Below are 19,003 nucleotides of genomic sequence, written 5' to 3'. Positions count from 1 at the left end.
ACTACATCCAACCAAACAGGATGCATAAAGTTACAACAGCTGTATTTTCAATTATATATATTTTCAACTACACTGCATTTGTAATGACATCCAACCAAACAGCCTCTTATATTTAACCAAAATTCATCTGTTGCAGCATCTGCTGTTATATTTAACTCAATAAGATGAACGTAATTGTCACGACTGTAGCTGCAACTACTATAACCATATGTATATTTAACTATACTATATTTATAATTATGTCTGTGGTTACTATACTCTTATGAGTATAGAGTCGTTCATACTCATAAGTTGTTTTCAATAATGGAGTTTTCGAATCGACGATCCACTCCGTTAAATATGATCTAGAGTATTTGAAACTTCTAGAAAATCAATTTCGTAATTTTTGGAAATCATAACAAAGTTCATCAAGCGAGTATAAAATGAACGGTGAAAATCGAATGACGTCTTAAAAATGGGTGATCGGATCCTTCAATTTAAGATCGGAGTTATTTATCTTTATCTACGTAGTGAATAGAATTTTCTATAAAAAATTCAACTGATTTCGATTCTTTTACACCGTTAAACTAACAAATATTTTATACCGGTCGTTAAAAATTGTCAATTTTTTGACCTTTTGATCGTAAGGTAAATAATGTCAAAAAATTATAAAATTTGATTTCTAGACATTTTGAATGCTCTAGATAACGTTTAACGGTGTGGATTATCGATTCGGAAGCTCTATCATCGAAAACAACTTATGAGTATGGGGGCAATCATACTCATAAGAGTATAGTAGCCGGACTCTACAATTATATTCCAATCAAACGATAACTTATAGTTTGGAGCTACGTAGGAATGAGTGATAACAAAAGCCAATCAGTATTAGAATAGCGCCACGTTTTAGATAGGATTAGATCAATCATCACGCAACAAATAAGCACCGGTTTGGATTGTTAGCAAGGTACAGTGAACCTCCGAATAACAACTCCATCCGACCCGTTTGTGCCAACAAAAATCTTTGCTGATGTTGGGGCCTAATTTTAATAAAAGATTTACTTGAAAAACATAAATTAATAAATTAAACATTACCTTTGCTTGGAGCAGTTGATCTGTTTGTTTTACAGAAAATAAATAAAATTTAGGCTAAAATAAACTTTCGAAAGTTAAAAGTTTTGGTAAATATTATTTTTCTTTTTTGTTGTTTATTTGTATAGCTAGAAACAAATGATGCAAAAGCTGGTGACATAAAAACTGAATTAATATTTTATTATTATTATTATTTTTTTCTGTAGTTGACTTCTACCTTAGGTGGGCTGAAGCCCATTACGGTATTTTGAAAATTTTGAGTTTTGATCGAAGATGAACTTACGATAAGGGTGTGTTTACTTCCGTGAAAGTCTAGTATTTTAAAATTTTTGAGTTTTGATCGAAGATGAACGTACAATAAGGGTGTATTTACTTCCATGAAAGTCTAGTATTTTGAAACTTTTGAGTTTTGATCGAAAATGAACTTAAGATAAGGGTGTATTTACTTCCATGAAAGTCAAAACTTCCATGGAAGTCTAGCTTCGACGATGCTGCTTCATGAAGCTCAAGATCCCCGGCGGTTGGAAGTCGATGGGGCCTGCAGGCACAAGACAGTCTCACGGGGCTGCGAGTTCGTGTACAGCGCAAACTCATGACTTACCGATCGTCACGCACAAAGTCGAGTTCACCCATACAGACAGAACTCGCCATCTTCCATAGAGTCGAGCTCGTGTTAACAAACACGTCCTAAACCAAGCAACAAAAATGAACATTTATGACAGAAACTACTTCAGAGCACGCGACTTCCGGTAAGGACATATTTGGTTGCCTGAAAATGTTTGACTACAAAGTGAAAAATAAAATTATACTATTTTTTTTTGTTATTAAACAAACCAGAGGAATGAATAAACTACAAGCACTTCAGCATCAACCCCAACATTACTGGATAAGGATTGTGTTTAAGTAACTTGGACAGAAAAAATAGGGGGAAAACACCAACAGGGCATGAACCAAATGAGGCAGATCAAAGCAACTCAAACTAATGTAGGATGGGAACCAACTTGCTAGCAAAGTATAAATATACAAATCATCACAACATCAATATACAAATCATGTATAACAATCAGCATTAGAGATGTATAAATATTGGATAATGAGTAGCACTTAATCGGATATTTACCTTAGGTCCTGAATCGTTTGAGTTAAAGCTTCCATTTGCTCGCGAGGTCAAATTTGATAAAACCAGCAAGAAATAGAAACAACAATCCAAACAAATGGATTATATGTCTCATAGCGAGTAAAACATGTATCAACCGCACATAATTTATTGCAGGTCTAAAGCAGGCGCAACAACAGAATCATCGCAGAGCGGCATTCACTTGGGAATTCCATTACTTGGAACACCGAAGATTGAAGGTATTCACCTTAACTGCAGCCATCTGATGGAGCCTCCGATGTTTGAAGTGTGAAACTTCGGCGATGCGCTTACATGAAGTCCTCTTCCAGTTCCTGTAGGGACTTACTCGCAGATGCGATTTCTTTGTTAGATGTCATCTTTTCTGCAACCATCAGGCCCTTGTAGCTTCTAATCTCTGCCTGTTTCTCTTTCTCGAGCCTCTCCATCTCTTCCCGACGTTTCTGCACGCGCCAACACAAATTAGCTTACTAATAGATACTGATCCAAATCCAAATATAAGAAGTTATCACTCAATACAAAGATATTAACCATTCGGCGTCAACGTGGCTCAACTATAAAATAGACCTCCGAGAAAGGATTGGCTGAGGCCTCGTTTGGGACTGTTGCCATTTTCTTATTATTTTAAATAGACAACCCATATGAAATAGCATAGGAGGGAGTGACGGATTGCTAGCAATCCTTACAGCCAAGGCACCACTTGGGAACAAAAAAAAAAAGAAAATTTAAAAACAACTCTCTTTTTTTTTCCATACAAATTCTTTTTAAAGTGGTCAACCATTACTTGGCCGGACCGACGGAGTGCATTGCAAGCTAACCAACCATAACAACAATAGAAAAGTTCTTCCACTAGTATACCAAATTATATAAAATTAGTGTTTGAAAAAAATATGGAAGGGCAATGATACCAAAAGAGGCCTAAATTATCACAAATGGGTTATTGACTATTCTAATTAGTAGTATAAGCATATAACCCACATCGAACAAGGCACTTGTTTAGCGACTACAAAGCTAGCAGGGCAGGTAAAAAGCCCTATCTATTACTTGGCCTATGCTCTAAGTTTGCTAAACATGGGAACAATAACAATATGCTTAAACATGCTCTGTTTTAATCTTGTTACGTATATGTCCTAAATATCTACTTCTTGTATGTCCTTGTGTATACAAGTGTTGAAGGACTCACTTTATCTCTCAATTGAAGCTTCCTTTCTGCTCTTTCAGCTGCATTTATAGCTTCGCGCTCAGCTGCAAGTACAAAAAAGGTTATCAGTCAGCAAGTATGACTAGAAACAATATATATATATATATATATATATATATATATATATATATATATATTAATTTTATGCTCAGCACATAGAGATAGACGGTGAAAGTAGAGAGCAAACTTCATGGAGCTACATAAAGGACTTGGATAAAGCCACAGGACTGGTCATGGATAATATACACTAACAATCAATTACAAGGCAAAAGAATTAAAATGTAGGTTAGATAGTGAAACAAACTTTATCTTTGTTATCAGATTACGATCGGTTATTTTGTTCTCTCTATCCGCCAAAATCTCTAAACCAAATAAAAAGTAATCAACAAAGTAATAAAGCAACAGACAAGCACAGCTAACTACTTAATATGTGATGACCTAGCAGAGTTGATATCGAAAGAAATTCAATAAATTGTGGGCTTTAAACAAATCAAATAATAGGTTTTTTTACTCATGTTATTGCATGGCACGAATAACAGCTACATATAAATAAAAGAAAGAAAAAGGAAGAATAAAATAATGCTTTTGCTGATACTTCATTTTGCATTAAAATTAGTAGAGACAAGGCATCTGAGCGAGAACTCGGCGGGTCAAAAGATACATAGTGACAACTATTCTAAGCCTATTAGCTAAGAAAAGGATACAAACATATAGACCTGACCTAAAGTATAACACAATTTGAAATGGGTCCTTCGCATATTTTTATTTCACTACCTAATCTTTCAATACTATCAATTTCAGAAAAGCCCATTGAGTTCCTTCAGAACTCAACATTCTCTGAAAACAGTTGCAAATGCTGTTAAGCTTTAACTGAGAGAAAGTTAAATCCAAAGAACTTAAAGAGTAGGTAGTCAATCAAAATTTTTTAAAGTTTAGGTGCCAAACTCAACATGTACTGCAGTTCAGGTAAGGTGATACGTTTTGTCTAAAAGAAACAGTAACACAATAAGAATAATAATTTGTCTATGGACACAGCATGTCAGAGTATGTCAGCAAAGACTTCAAATGCTTTATTTCTCTTTAGTGAGAAGCCTTGGGCTTGGAATATGTCAACACCGTTTCATTCATAATATATGGGAGGAATTTGCTGTTTCACTCATTTTGGAAGGCAATCATGTTTGTCTGATATTATCTATGATGAAGGCATCTTAATGACTGCAGATTAGATATCATTTGTTTATTTTATATGGAAAAGCTGATTTCCTTTCAATCAGTTAAATTCTTTGGTCGGGACCTATACTACATAAATTTGTCATCATATCTAATAAAGCTACCACTTGCAAATGTATATATAGAATTCGGGACGTAAGAAGGAAAGGCATCAAATTATCAATGTCGCAGCAGGACATCAAAGGAACGTCAACAGAAAAGTTCAGTAATCATTTGAAACCTATGTATTGAGATTATATTAACATCTCAAATTCTAGACACAAACTTCTATATTCAACAGGACTTCAACATACAAAAAAAAAGGATACTCATATTGATACCCAAGAAAAATACAGATATAAACCAGTTGTAACTCTATAACTCATCATTTAGGATACCTAACAAAAGCATTAGAAAGCCTGTCCTAAGTACTGGATCATATTGCTCATGCATTAGCATATTGTTTAAAGAAGATGCAAGTGGGGATAATATCTCAAAGTAACTTATGACGATCCATGCTATATACATATGCATAGAACAAACACTAACTTCAAATTCCGACAAACCAGGAAAGACTAGTATTTTTACATAGCAGCACAATACTTGTGCTCCCACAACCCCATTTTCACTGTTTAGGGTAGCTCCCATTTCGCTTGCCCCACTATGGGAATCACTATTGTTCTTTCCTATTTGTGGTTAATAATTGCAGCTATCAACGCCACACGGTACTTGTCAACCGACCAACTAAAAGCATCTAGCTGATGCTGAGATAGCAATATAACTAATAAACCACATAGTATGAAGACTTCACAATAAATGGATTTGAAAATGAAAATGACTTTACCTTTCAAGTCTGGCTTGCGCTCCACCTTTGTCTTGTTCAACCTGTTAACTATCTCATTAATCCGTTTTTCTACCTTCACCGTGCGAACCTGGAAAGAAGTAACTGGATGAAATATTATTGATCATATTAATCAACAAATTATTTCATCACAAAAACACACTGATAACAATTAATATATCTCCAAACTGTAATGAAGAAAAAAAACTCAAAAGACAAAAAAAAGGAAAATTTTAAGCAAACCCGAACAGATACAAACAACTAGAACAGACATGAAAGTTTAATCGGAGGGACAACTAAATGCTACTTCTTTAAAGGTTAACAAGACTAGACATCTAGAAACCTCCTCCATTATTTACTAATAATACTCTGCATGTGTTGCATAACCACAACAGTCAATAAATGAATAATATTTTCTTTACAAACATATGGCTTGACTGTTGAACAGCTAGCAAGAAAAGGATGGTACAGATAAATAAACCAGAATGTCAATCATGACAAATTAACACTAAAATTTAATAGCTTGTATTTATACTTATGTTCACAGACAGTCAGCATAGGGAATACTGAACACCCTATCAATCTTCCAGGGGTAGGACATTTACCATTGGATGCTACACAGAAAAGTGTAAGGAAACTTCCAATAGCAAGGAAGGCAACGGAAAAACATTTAATAAACCCTAATCATCTGACTTCTGAACAAAGCTGACTGTGCAAATGAATCGATAGAAAAGAAGATCCTTTAATAGAGGACAAGACAGTTAATATTTTTTATGTGCAGCAAAAATAAGAACATTATTAAGGAGGATTGCACACAAGCTTGAATTGCAGTCAACAATGAGACCTCTTAGTAATAATAATCGTGCTAAATCAATTAAAAAAAAACACAATAAGTAAACTTAAATTATATTAGTAGATAAATGTTGTTGGTTATAATGTTTTCCTATAAGTCATATGTTACAACAGTTCTAAAGTGAAAAAGCAGCAACTTTATGCACTTAACAAAAAAGAACTATATATACAAAAAAAAATCTCTTCCCAGCTCGCTGATTCCAAAAAGAAAAACAGATGAGCAGTGAATGTGTCCCAGAGATCTATTGTTTATCTTCTGCAGAATAGAAAGCTTTCAAGTACTCAACCATATCGGAAGTGAGAAGTGACATCATCAAGTAATGCATCTACTACTACAGTAACTCACATACATATCTGTTATGGGATGGACCAAGAGACAGAGCACTATAGAACTCACCATTTTAGAGTTGTGAAAACCGACTTGACCAACATCCATTGAAGGCGTCTTCTTCAAATTATACCATGGAGTATAAACAACATCCACATTGTTCACCTTATTGCCTACAACATTATAGTCATTATTATTACAAATGATCACTACTCAGATTGTTGCAAGCAAAAACAACTTCAGTGAGGGGAAAACAGACCCGACCACCCAGGTAGGATTAAAGTAGTGAAACCAACACTTTGCAGTCAAAAGAAAATGATAAAGAAACAGTTGTTAGATCAAGATGACAGTAAGGCCAAGAGTAAATTTTTTAAAAAATGTTACCCTGAATAGAATTGGCTTTGACGAGCTGCACACAATCTTCCAGCAAACCTTCACCTATGTCATCAATAGTCTGACCTTTGTTTAATCTCACATAGACATGCGCAGAGGACATCTTATCCACATGAAACCTACATTCACAGCCAAGACAGAACATTCAAGTTGTGATGTAAGAGCTGATAGCGACATTAACAAGAACGCAATCCACAAATCTCACTGGAATCTTACAGTGGAAAAAAGAAGAAGAAGAAGAAGAAGAAGAAGAAACTCTATTCTTTTCTAGTGGGCTTCTGTAGCACTCGGCTTGGATGGAGAGAAAAGGATAGAAAAGAAAAGAATTTTTAGGAGAGAAAATCATTTCTCCTGGTTTGGATTGAAACTTGAGGAGAGAAAAGAAAGTGAAAGAAACGGAGAGAGTCAATTTCTTTTCTCTCTGAAAGTGGAGAGAGAGGGGGAGAGAAAGTTGGTCTCTCTTCTTTTCTTCCCTTTACCAAACAACTGCAGAGAAAATCACTTTCTTTTCTTTTCTTTCTTTTCTCTCCTTCTCTTTTCCCTTCCTCTTCTCTTCTCGCCATCCAAAAGAAGCGCAAATCAACTTATGGCATCGACACCAATTAGAGAGCTCTCCAAATCCAATAAAGAAGACCAAAATTAAAGAAGTCCTACAGACCAGCATTGGAAAACCTGAAGAAAAACTTTTCAGGACTCCAAAACAATATTTTGTAACCTTCAAATGTAAGTCCTGAATGGAGTTACAAAAAAAAAAATTCACATCCCAGAGTTGGCATGAAAACAAAGAAAAAGAAAAGAAACCCTAAGATGGCTAGCATCATGACAAGAATGAGATGCATCATAAACATTCGCTAGAGAAAGCAAATTGTATAAATCAAGTGCCAAACGGTGCTTCTGCGGCAAAGAGAAAGCAAATTTACATCAAAATTGAACGTGAAAAATAACATATGACAACATAAATTTGTCATCAACATCAGATACATCTCAAAAAAAATACAAGATGATTTAAGAAACAACAAGACCCATCACCAAAAAAGAACTCAACTCTAGGGTAAAAGAGGGTTACCAAATGTCTTCGGGGAACCCGTACTTGATGAGCTCCTCGTTCTCATACTTGTCCAGCCCCATGAAGATGGTGTAATCCCCCGCCTCGGGACGGGCCTTGAAGTAGAAAACCATGGCGACTTCAAGCTTCTCCAACCCCAAATTGGAGAGGAATCCTAGGGTTTCGAAGAAAATTAGGAACCTGGGACGACAAAAGAAGGATTTTGAAGGCGCAAAATCGATCGAATAGGGGATGTGGGTAGGGATCGCAATTGGGGGTTTTAGGGTTTCGGGAGATTGGTAGGAAGAGTTTGGATGATTTTGGGGATTTTGTTTCCGTGTGGTGTGAATTTGTGATGGTTGGGTTTCGGATTGTAATAAATAACGAATAAATTAATTAAGCTCGTAGTCCCACGTGCATGTCACGTGCATAGAAATGTAAAAGATAACCAGTTTTTTTTTTGGTTAAATTACATAAAAACCCTCTCAATATCTGTTTTTTAACTTTCCCTTATGTCATTTAAAAACTTACACTTTGCTCCCTTATAAAATAAAAAATGTTCATAGAGGGGTACGGTGTGAACTATGATGACAAAATGACTAATTTGTTTCTCACCATTTTCGTCTCCTCCCTCGTCTTGCTCATCTGCGGTCGATCTCTCCATTTTCTTCTCCACCTGCTCCCCTTCTTCTCTTGCACCATCATCGCCCCTCCATTTCGACAACAGTAGGGAGGAAATTAAGATGGGCATAGATGGAGAGGTGGGCAAAGGCAACGAGGGCGAAGGTGAGGCGGCGGAGGAGGAAGAGGGGGTGTTTGTGGGCGCGAAGGGAAATGTGGGTAAGAACGAGGCAGCGGAGGAAGGACGAGGCAGCGGAGGAGGGCGAGGCGGCGAGGCGGAGAAGGGCGAGGCCGCAGAAGAGGAGGCTGAGGGTATTTTTAGTATAAAAAATATATAATAATATTTTATAAACGGATTCCAAATGGGACACTAACGACAGAAGGTAAAGTGAACATTTTTTATTTTACAAAGGGATAAACTGTATGTTTTTAAACGATAGAGGAGAAAAGTAAAAAGACGGATATTGACATGGAAATTTTCTGTAATTTATCTTTTTTTTTTAAAGAATGCATTAAGTTCTGTGAGTAATTTTTAAATTTAAAATAATTTTCAATTGAATTAAAATTTAAATTTAAAAAAAATTCACAACCATTTGAGTTTGAAATTATAATTATTTAATATTTTTATTTTATTAAAAAAATTTCACACTAGCATAATAGATAATAAAAAAATTTAGAGCAATTCATTTTTTATAATTAGTTTTTTTTTTTCTTTCGTAATTTACTTCAATACGGCCAACGGTAAAGTCAGTTCAGTACTTCAAAAAAGTAAAATTATAAATAAATTTAATTTATAATGAACTAAACAATAAAATTAAGCTTTTACAATCGAAAATAATTTTACTCTTTTACTTTAGATGCTTAAGCAAAGTTTGTGTAGAAATGTTGAGTGGATTGTTACTTTGACCTATATCTACTTTTAAATACGAATTTTCACAAATTAATTAATAGTTTTTTTAAAATTTTAAAAAACTACTGGCCAAATAATAGAATTTTCAAATTATATAACTCCTTATACAAATTCGTTGAAGATTATTAATTATATTTATTAAATTAGATTTTAATTTTAATATATTGATTATCGAATTGTAAATGCAAATATGCAATGCATAAACTGAACATACCTTAAAAGTAAGTATAAAATTTTTAAAAAAATCTCTATACAGTAGCAATGAGAAGAATTCCATTGAATCAGTGTCAAGAGAGAGAGAGAGAGAGAGAGAGAGAGAGAGTTGGGAACACCAAATTGTAACTTGGCTAAATATTACCAACCTAATGATGTAATTAAAAATACAATACAGATGAAAATATATACAGTTAAAAATACAGTAATTATAACTATATGCATTTTACTTAGTTTGTTGTAGTAAAAAATACTGTAACTATAAATAATTTATTTGATTACATGCAATTGAGAAATATATTCTTAAAATTTTATTACTCTATACGTGTATTAGTAAAATTATATCTAATGTAGAAATATTATATGATAATATATATATATATATATATATATATATATATATATATAATATTATAATAATATATATAAAAGTAATTAGAGAACCAAAATTATTTTTTATTTAAAGTTATTCTCTTCAATTATTATAGTTAAAATTTCGGCCATTTGGACATAACTTTAATTACAGCACTATGTCATATAGTAATTAAATTTAAATATATTGAATATAACAATGATTATAATTATAATGCAGGTGTAATCAAGGCAACTAAAGAGCCCGGATTAGAGAATTCACCAACTGAGGTGAAGTTGAGCCGTCCCTTTCAGTCTCACGTTCGTTCTCTCCTTCCCTTGAACATTTTTTTTTCACAATAATTTTATTAAAATTTTTAATTTATTAAATAAGTTTTTCAAAATTTTATTTCGCTAACTAATTTATAAAATACGGTAAATTATTTACCATCTTCATTCAATTTTTTTCATATTATTATTTAGCCAAATAGATTTTTTATAAAGTTTTTTAGTCCAGTAAAAATTTGTATGAGGATTAAAGTGAAAAAGACTTCTTCAATTTTCTACTCTCTTCGTGGCTGTTTACATTTGGATACCGCAGACTTCCCAGAAGTCTTCTTCTCTGATTCTGTCTTCCCGAGGCGGGAAGAGCAGACTGTTCCCCGAAAATATAGAAGGGACGGCCGGAAGAGATTCAGGAGGAGGTGATGGGGGAGGAGAAGCCGCCGCCGCCGCCGCCGCCGCCGTCGTCGTCGTCGTCGTCGTCGTCGATGATCGCCATGGCGAGCAGGGAGAGGGAGAGGGAGCGGGAGCTGCTCATCCCCGTCGCCGACGCCTACGATTCCGACTCAAATCCCTCCTCCGCCGCCGCCGCCGCCGCCGCCGCCGCCGCCCACCGCTCCTCCGGCGCAGAGGTCTCTCTCTCCATTCTCTCTCTCTCCTCTCTCTCTCTCTCTCTCTCTGTCGCTATCTATCTATCTATCTATCTATCTATCTGTTTCATTCATCTCCTTTCTCCAGTTCGAATTTACTGATTTTGTGATCTACATGATGAAATATAAGCGCGTGAACTTAATCAGTTTTTGGCCATCATCTTTTGCTATATTTCAGCTAAGAACAGGTTTCTTTCTCTACTATAAACTCCGTGCGACTCCACAATTTGGAGCCTAGTTTGGTAGCATATGAGCATGTTATGTTCAAACATGCATGTTTGAAAGGGAAAATCATATACGCGTATCTTTTTATTTGTTAGTGAAACACTTCGTATCGCTGCAGTTGTTCAGTTTAGGCCTCATTTGGTTTTGCTTGTAGTTTTCTATGCTTTTCAAACTCAAATGCTATATGATCGGATGCACCAAATAATGGTCGATGCATTTGTCGGATCGTTGGCGCTAACCATTAATCCCAAAAGTTCAAGCGGTTAGAAATACGCAACCAATTCATTTAAAGCGTACAAACACAGCGCTTATAGCTTTCAATGTGACTCAGCCCAATCAGCCTCACGTCACTTCGAATATGATTCGGCTCAACCCGACCTCCCGCCATTTCGAACATGACTCGGCCCAACTTGGCCCCCCGCTACAAGGCAGGATGTTGACCAATTTAAGCCAACAACATTCAATCTCTATGGGATTTCCTTGGCAACCAAAAAAAAAAAAAAAAAATCTACTAGCGACTTCTCGTCACTTCATTGTACCTTATTTACCAAAAAAAGAGAGGAGGGGATGGGTTTGGAAGCTAGTGAACAATAACAAGAACGAAGAACTTTGTTTTGCCTGCGCCTGTAATCGGATAGAATTAGAGTTCAAAAACCAAAAGAAAAGCATTAGCGGTTTGAAACGAAACACTTGTTAAATTAAAGCATTAACCCCTGGTTACTTAATATTTGTTTTGCACTTTGCAGTATAGATTAACCTGCCGTGGGACAGGGGCATGCCGATTGGAGCACAAAATGTGCCGTGGCGTGAGACATGCTGAAACTCGGCACAGTCGACATGCCCCTCGTAAGGAGCCCATTTTATGTGTTGGTGAATATTGGCACATGGCATATAGGCGTTGCTTTGGTCGACATGGTCGGCACATGCCCGCTGTGCCGATTGGCATGGTAATCTTTGTTTTCAAAACTTTTATGGATTTCTAAGCTCAACACAATAGTTGCTTGATGGCTATAATCTGTTGCATTAGTTTAATTAATGCATTTCTATGTATCAAAAGTAGCTATGCGCGTGTCTTCATATATATAATCTTCTTTTCTTTGCAAGTCAAGTTTTCTTTTCTTCGTTTAACCTTAACACACCCATTCTAGATGGGACGGTAACTTCTACACTATATCGATATGAATACGTTGTTCTGCTATCTTAAGAACAGCCATATTATTCGAAATATTTAGATAATACATTAGGTTTCTATATTACAATTTATTGTGTTTAAATAAGGAAACCTTTTAGCAGAGTGTAATTTATTTTTGATTTATCTCATTTTAGTCCTTGGACGAGTAATAAATGTAACTTGCAGGCATTTTATAGCATTATTCGCAGTTGGGCATCAAAAAAGTTCATGACTGGATGGTGAGTTTCTTTTGTTTATTGTTCAATTTTTATATTCAAACATCTTTCTAGTAAATTGCTCTTATTTTTCATATTTTGTTCTTTATTTCTGTGTATAATGTTTGCCTGGATAAAATGTTACTCCAACAGCATGGGTTTCTGGTATTCTCAGATTTTGTAGGTTCTATGGATCTTAGACAACGTTTCTATCGATCTTAGGCAGGTTAAAAGATGGTGTCTTTGCTATAGAGGCCTCTTAAGGTTCTCTAGCTCTCTAGTTCCAATGCCCTGCAAATTGCTGGTTGTTTTACCTTCTTATTATATTCCTGAATGTTTCTATTTGGAGTTGTTGAGCGCATCTAAGGAACCTTTATACATGACATGATAAGGGAAGAAAAAAATAACCTTCTAGTTTTTGAGATTTGCAAAAAGGTTAGCAACTTTGAACAAGATCTGCACAAGTTCGTGTTAGCTTATTCTATCATAATTCTCTTTGAGATCTATTGGTCCTCTGTAGTTTTCATAAAATGACTAGTATGGGGAGTTCATAAGGTTAGAAGGACTTTTGAAATTGTTGTGTCTTCTTGTTAGGACTAGTAACGTTTGATTTTGTAACTAGTGTAAAGAATCATTTTACTTAACAAATAACAAGCAACTGCTTTGGTGATGAACAAATACCTAGATAGAAGGAATATACTTGAGCCAGCGTAAAAGTTTGTGTGACTTAGAGGGAAGCATTTAATTTTTTAGCATGAATACTGTAAAACCACGAAATGATATATTGAAGGAAGTCCAATTATTGGTAAGAGTTTGCCTTCAAATCTGTGTTAAAGGGTCAAGAGAATGAGCATATTGAAAAACAATAACATGGGCAGTAGTTGTATTTTAGTCTTGATAAAGAAAGATCAGATTCAGACCTTCTTCAAATATTTTTAACTGTTTAATTTAGTTAGTCAAACCTAGCTAATGGTCCGCCTGAAGTATTGTCATTTCTTTATCGTAAAGATGTATATCTAGAATAGTGTAACTTGTTAGATAGATCTGGTATGATACTGACGTGCAAAATATTGTAGGCGATCTCCTTCGAAGGTTAAATAACTGCTTACGAACCAGGTTTTACAATTTGGAATAAAAATGCTTTGAATTTTGGCTTTATATTTTGGCCAAAAGAACTTTTAGCCCATGACCAACGTGAAACCCTTAAAGTCGATGATTTCAGCTTTATGAGGCAAGAATATATAAAGGAAGATATATTATAATCTATTTTGCCTTTCTTGTACTGATTGATGCATAAGAATTCTCATAAAAATTAAAAGGAATTTTCAGTAGTTCCCCCTACCAACTTCATTTTTAGGTGTCTCTCATCCCTTTTTGTCATATAAATGTCTCACAAATTACTAAAGAAAATGGTTTTCTAGTTTTTTATTACATCAAAAGAAATTTTTATAAATCGATAGTGTTTTCAATCTACTTCCAATGTGTTATTTTGATTTAATTGAAAACAACCTGATTTGGGGTGAGCCTACTTTTTACTTCTCCTCACAGCTTTCTTGATTTTGCAGTGTTATCTTGTTTCCGATTGCAATAACCTTCTATATCACCTGGTGGTTTGTTCATTTTGTGGATGGGTTTTTCTCTCCAATATATGCTAACCTTGGAATCAGCATATTTGGTATGCTATCATATTTCCTGATACTCTAGTTTGTGCTACTTCCATTAGTTCATGTTCTTCAATTTGGCCTGGATTTTTTTTATTTATCTAGGCTCATCTTTTTACTTTGTGGAAATTCTGTCTCTTCTAGCTTGAAATTTTGGGAGATAAGCCTGCTAACTTATTTAAATCTACAATCTAAAATTTAGATATTATTATTTTTGTCAGGGCTTGGTTTTGTAACTTCCATAACATTCATTTTCCTGGTTGGGGTGTTCATGTCCTCCTGGCTTGGAGCATCCGCACTTAGCCTCGGAGAGTGGTTTATCAAGAGAATGCCATTTGTGCGGCATATTTACAATGCATCCAAACAAATTAGCACTGCCATATCACCTGGTTGTTATTCCTGTACCATTATGGGTATTCTTATTTTGTGATCTAAGGGTCGCCATTGACATTATCTAGCTATACAGATCAAAATACGCAAGCCTTCAAGGAAGTTGCCGTCATAAGGCATCCCAGAATCGGTGAATATGCTTTTGGGTTCATTACTTCGACGGTTGTCCTTCAGGTTTGAAGTGAAATGTTATCTTATCTATGAAGTATTTCTGACCCATTTATTTCTGATGCTTTGGCCCACATATCACGTAAACTGTTGTTGAAACCACATTTAGTGACTGTTATTATATTATAATAGCCTCTAAGAACAATCATTTTTGGTCAAAGTAACTGCAGATTTAGAGTAGCTGTATTTATACTGGACTATGTTGGGTTGCTGTAAGGAACTTAAATAAACGATGATGTTATTAATGGTCTTCTTTTCCCTATATCGGTTCTCAAATTATCTTTCTGTAACAATTTTTTGGTCATACATTTTCTCATTTTTCCTTTTCTCTAAACAGACTGATTCAGGTGAGGAGGAGCTATGCTGCGTCTACGTTCCCACCAACCATCTGTATATTGGTGATATATTCCTGGTCAATTCCAAGGATGTTATTAGGCCAAACTTATCCGTCCGTGAAGGAATTGGTAAGCCACAATGTTCTGTTGAGTGGTTGTATTCAAGATCATATGATGCTTCTGTTAACATCTAGGTTTGGTGCCCATAGGCCATTTTGATGTAGGTCCCTTAATTTTAATTTTTTTGATGAGCGCCCCCCTAACAATCACTCTTCTTTATGAGATCTTACGTCTACCTCGAGATATTTACTCTTTGAACTGATGGTATCTTAGTATGTGGAAATTAACATTAACTTTTGCTGCAAAATCCGACTTCATAGTATGGAGTGTTTGAATCCAATAAGTGAAAGTTAGTGATTACTGATCAAAATACCGAAAAATAACGGTCCTATTAGAAAAAAGAAAACTATAGTTATAGGGGTCATTTTTTATTTTTCCTACCTTCTTCTTTGATGTACTAATGGGACAGGTTTCTTGAAAAAAGAAAACAAAATAATCCTCTTCCTTTTACTGCAGAGATTGTAGTCTCGGGGGGCATGTCGATGCCCCAAGTACTATCAACACTAATCCCAAATAGTATCCACGCGGACAAAACTAGGCCGAGTCGAAGCTGACATATGCTAATACACGCATCCTTTGTTTTTCTTTGTTAGTTTGAGCCATCAGCATTAGCCATGTATCGCTTGGTTTCTATTTCAGTTTGTCAACTCTCGAGTTTTCGTGGTTTTCGAGCCAGGCAAATACTGATGGCATGTAAAATTCTTTTTACTATGAATTTTATTTATGTGTACAATATAGGTGAATCAGAAAGTTTACTACGGCTCAATAATCTGTATCATTTTTTTTTCCAGCTGCTGTGTGGTTGTGTTTTACAGCATTTGCTTTCTGAGCCTTCTGTAGTATTTTATCTCCATCTTGAATATTGGAAATATGGTGGTTTCTATGACCGAAAAGCTTGTTTCTTGTTCCCAGATGGTTTGATGATTTTGTTGCTTCGTGGGCCAGTTTGGCAGTGCTGTACGATATAGTGTTGTTTGATGAAGTGTTATTTGAATAGTGATATTAGAGAAAACACTATTAAAACATCTATAATAGCTTCTTTTGCAGCAAAATAAGCTGAACTAAATTGGAGGTTCTGCTTATAATAAGGCTTAGAATCTCATTTTTCCTTCACATTGTGCAGAAGTTCTAGATTGTTAATAGGGTAAACTTCAAATACCACTCCTGTGGTTTCGCACTTTCTCATTTTAGTATTCTGTGGTTTAAAGTGTATCAAGTTAGTGTCCTGTGATTTTATTTTTATCTTTTCGTCACCTTTTTTGTTAATAATTTGTTAAATTATATACAAAAACTTCAGATGCCCCACCTAGATTTATCGAATATTCACTTTAGTACCCTTTGGTTTTAACTTTGTTACTGATTTAACGAAAAAAATTAGTGAAATCAATAATAAAAAGATTAAAATGAAACCGCAAGGCATTAAATTGATACACTTTAAATCACAGGGTACTGAAGTGAGAAAGTATGAAATCAGAGGGATGATATTTGAAGTTTTCCCTTGTTAATACTTTGCCAAATACTATGGTGGAGCTTGGTACTGCTGACAGCAAAAGGGGGGGGCCATACAGGTTCTATATTTCCTTTTCCTTTCTTTTTTTTTTAAAAAAAAAAAAAATGTTTTAGTCCCATTCTTTTCCTTGCACTGTTCCCAGATCTGCTATTGTTATTCAACCCAAAACAAGAAAATGTCCACAATCATACTTTGGGTGAGATTTGTTCACCTCAAAATTAGGATTATTTTATATACCCTATAAAATTAGGAATGCAAATGGGCTGGTTCTAGAGCAAGATTTGCAAAATGTTTCACAAAACCTGGCCCTAAAAATAAGAAATTCTTGGATCACTAGCAAAACTTCATAGCTTTTATAAACTTTTATTAGGGTGGTGTTTACAGAGTAATTGCTAAAAGGGTTAATCACAGTGCTATTGTTCTCATCCTTTACCTGAAACTTTTGTTTTTTTGCAATTAGGTTTCTAGGTTGTTTTGTTAAAAAATATATATATCATTTTTTCCGATGGAAATTGCCACGTAAAAGATTTGGTGTTGTCGTAGAAAATATGATTTAGTACTGACATGACAATTTGTATTTGAATCAACTGATTTTTTTACGAAAGCGATTTAACTAAAGCATTAAATATATCTTAGGGGCTCAATGGCAAAAAATATCTAAGATTAGAAATGAAAATTACTAAATAAGTGTAATTAACCCTTGTTGTTCACTTATCTATCCTTTTATTATATTTATTTACCCCATGAATTTAGTAGTGAAGTTATATTGGGCTATGATAACACTGCTTGATTTAGAAGTTGTGATGTCCTTCTCAGGGGCTTAAATCTGGTATTAGGTCATATGTCACATTTTTATGATTTAATTTATCTTGTGCAAATATCCAATTCTATGAGAAGAAAAGAAAGGATGCTGTTGAACCAACCAAGGCTTCTTGCCCCTGAAATAATAATACTACAGTTGGGAGGTCACTTTCATGATCTTTTCACATATTAGCAAAGAAGCACACTCTCTATTTGTGTCTAATTTAATCTTATACTATGCTATCTAAATTGGTCAATTTACGTATTATTCTGCTCTTAATTTCATTCATTTTACTTATTATTTTATGGGGAGATACATAGAAAAATAGCATCGCCATACTCATGATGTTAAAACTATTTCTGAGCTGTTTCTTATTAATTCAAACTTTTGTGCTATATAGTGCCGGAGCAGATTCTATTCCTAAAAGCTATAAATCTTACAATTAATTTAGCTTTGGTAAAATGGGCATTATCTTAACTTTTTGAGCCAATAACTTGGAGTGAGGGAGTAATAAATGCAAAGGGACTCCTCTTAAATAGAAAATGAGAGGGTCAATACCTAAAAGTGAGTGACTTGTGAAGGGGGTCACTACATTGAGCTAAGAAAGGCATAAAGCAGCAAGAATTACTAAACCCATGGAATCATCAAAGAGATGGATATATACAGGGGGTCTAGTAATTACTTTTCCTTTTCTTTTCTTTTCTTTTCTTTTTTTTTTAATGTTGATTTACTAATTACTTTGATGTGTTGTTGATATAACATGTGCTCCTTGTAATGTGCATTGTCACAATTAGTAGGGCAAATTTGTAGTCACAATTAGTGGTTGACTTAGCACCTCATTAGTCAAAATTATTATTTTGATACTTAATCTTTCATCATTAATGCGGCTACATCGGTCACGGAGTAGTGCAGTCACATCTGTTACACTCGTAATTTTGGCTGATCTCACTCCTGAAATAACTTTTCTATTATGATATATAGCAGCCAGATATTAATTCAAAAAATAATTAAATTTATATGTCTTGAAAAATGACTTTTAATACAAAATCACTTATTTTTAGAATTTTTTTAGTTTTTAGTTTTATTTAAATAACACTTTTGTAGCGAGCCAAAAAGCTAAAAGGGCATCTTAATTAAATAGCATATTTTATGCATGATGATAACCTAATAATTGCTTCTAAATTATACCAACATAAACCAACTCTGTAATCACTCATTATCTCACTAATAAAGTAGATAAGCCTCCATCATTAGCAGCCAAAGAGAGAATCAAACCAGAATATTTTAATTAAAAAAATGGAAAAAGG

General features: G+C 34.6%; 2 protein-coding genes across 3 annotated transcripts; one reads left to right on the top strand and one right to left on the bottom strand.

The window, feature by feature from the left end:
* On the bottom strand, positions 2,054-8,441 carry LOC109716430 (coiled-coil domain-containing protein 25). The gene is made up of 6 exons (XM_020241872.1): positions 8,094-8,441; positions 7,019-7,146; positions 6,704-6,807; positions 5,458-5,545; positions 3,387-3,448; positions 2,054-2,646 (listed from the first exon to the last, which is right to left on the bottom strand). The coding sequence occupies exons 1-6, from the start codon at positions 8,204-8,206 to the stop codon at positions 2,494-2,496; spliced, it is 648 nt and encodes a 215-aa protein (XP_020097461.1). The 5' UTR covers positions 8,207-8,441; the 3' UTR covers positions 2,054-2,493.
* LOC109716427 (protein LIKE COV 1-like) lies at positions 10,717-16,292 on the top strand. 2 transcript variants are annotated; one of them, XM_020241866.1, is made up of 8 exons: positions 10,717-11,081; positions 12,071-12,271; positions 12,682-12,734; positions 14,276-14,385; positions 14,593-14,760; positions 14,838-14,935; positions 15,267-15,393; positions 15,841-16,292. In XM_020241866.1, exons 1-8 carry the CDS (start codon positions 10,875-10,877, stop codon positions 15,936-15,938), a joined length of 1,062 nt encoding a protein of 353 aa, XP_020097455.1. In that variant the 5' UTR covers positions 10,717-10,874; the 3' UTR covers positions 15,939-16,292. The 2 variants fall into 2 exon arrangements, with proteins under 2 accessions (XP_020097455.1, XP_020097456.1); XM_020241867.1 differs by lacking the exon at positions 12,071-12,271.

This window comes from Ananas comosus, linkage group 10 (genome assembly GCF_001540865.1).
Source record: "Ananas comosus cultivar F153 linkage group 10, ASM154086v1, whole genome shotgun sequence".
NCBI classification, from domain to species: Eukaryota; Viridiplantae; Streptophyta; class Magnoliopsida; order Poales; family Bromeliaceae; genus Ananas; species Ananas comosus.
The sequence above is the reverse complement of the archived record's forward strand: the minus strand, read 5'-3'. Positions and strand labels throughout refer to the sequence as shown.

Excerpts from the sequence above, each read along its gene's own strand:
- LOC109716427 (XM_020241866.1), top strand. The coding sequence starts at position 10,875 with ATGGGGGAGGAGAAGCCGCCGCCGCCGCCGCCGCCGCCGTCGTCGTCG. Across the intron at positions 12,272-12,681 it reads CCGCTGTGCCGATTGGCATG|GCATTTTATAGCATTATTCG; the intron begins GTAATCTTTGTT and ends TGTAACTTGCAG. Across the intron at positions 14,386-14,592 it reads CCTTGGAATCAGCATATTTG|GGCTTGGTTTTGTAACTTCC; the intron begins GTATGCTATCAT and ends TATTTTTGTCAG.
- LOC109716430 (XM_020241872.1), bottom strand. The coding sequence starts at position 8,206 with ATGGTTTTCTACTTCAAGGCCCGTCCCGAGGCGGGGGATTACACCATC. Across the intron at positions 6,808-7,018 it reads CAAAGCCAATTCTATTCAGG|GCAATAAGGTGAACAATGTG; the intron begins GTAACATTTTTT and ends ATAATGTTGTAG. Across the intron at positions 2,647-3,386 it reads AGCTTCAATTGAGAGATAAA|AAACGTCGGGAAGAGATGGA; the intron begins GTGAGTCCTTCA and ends TGGCGCGTGCAG.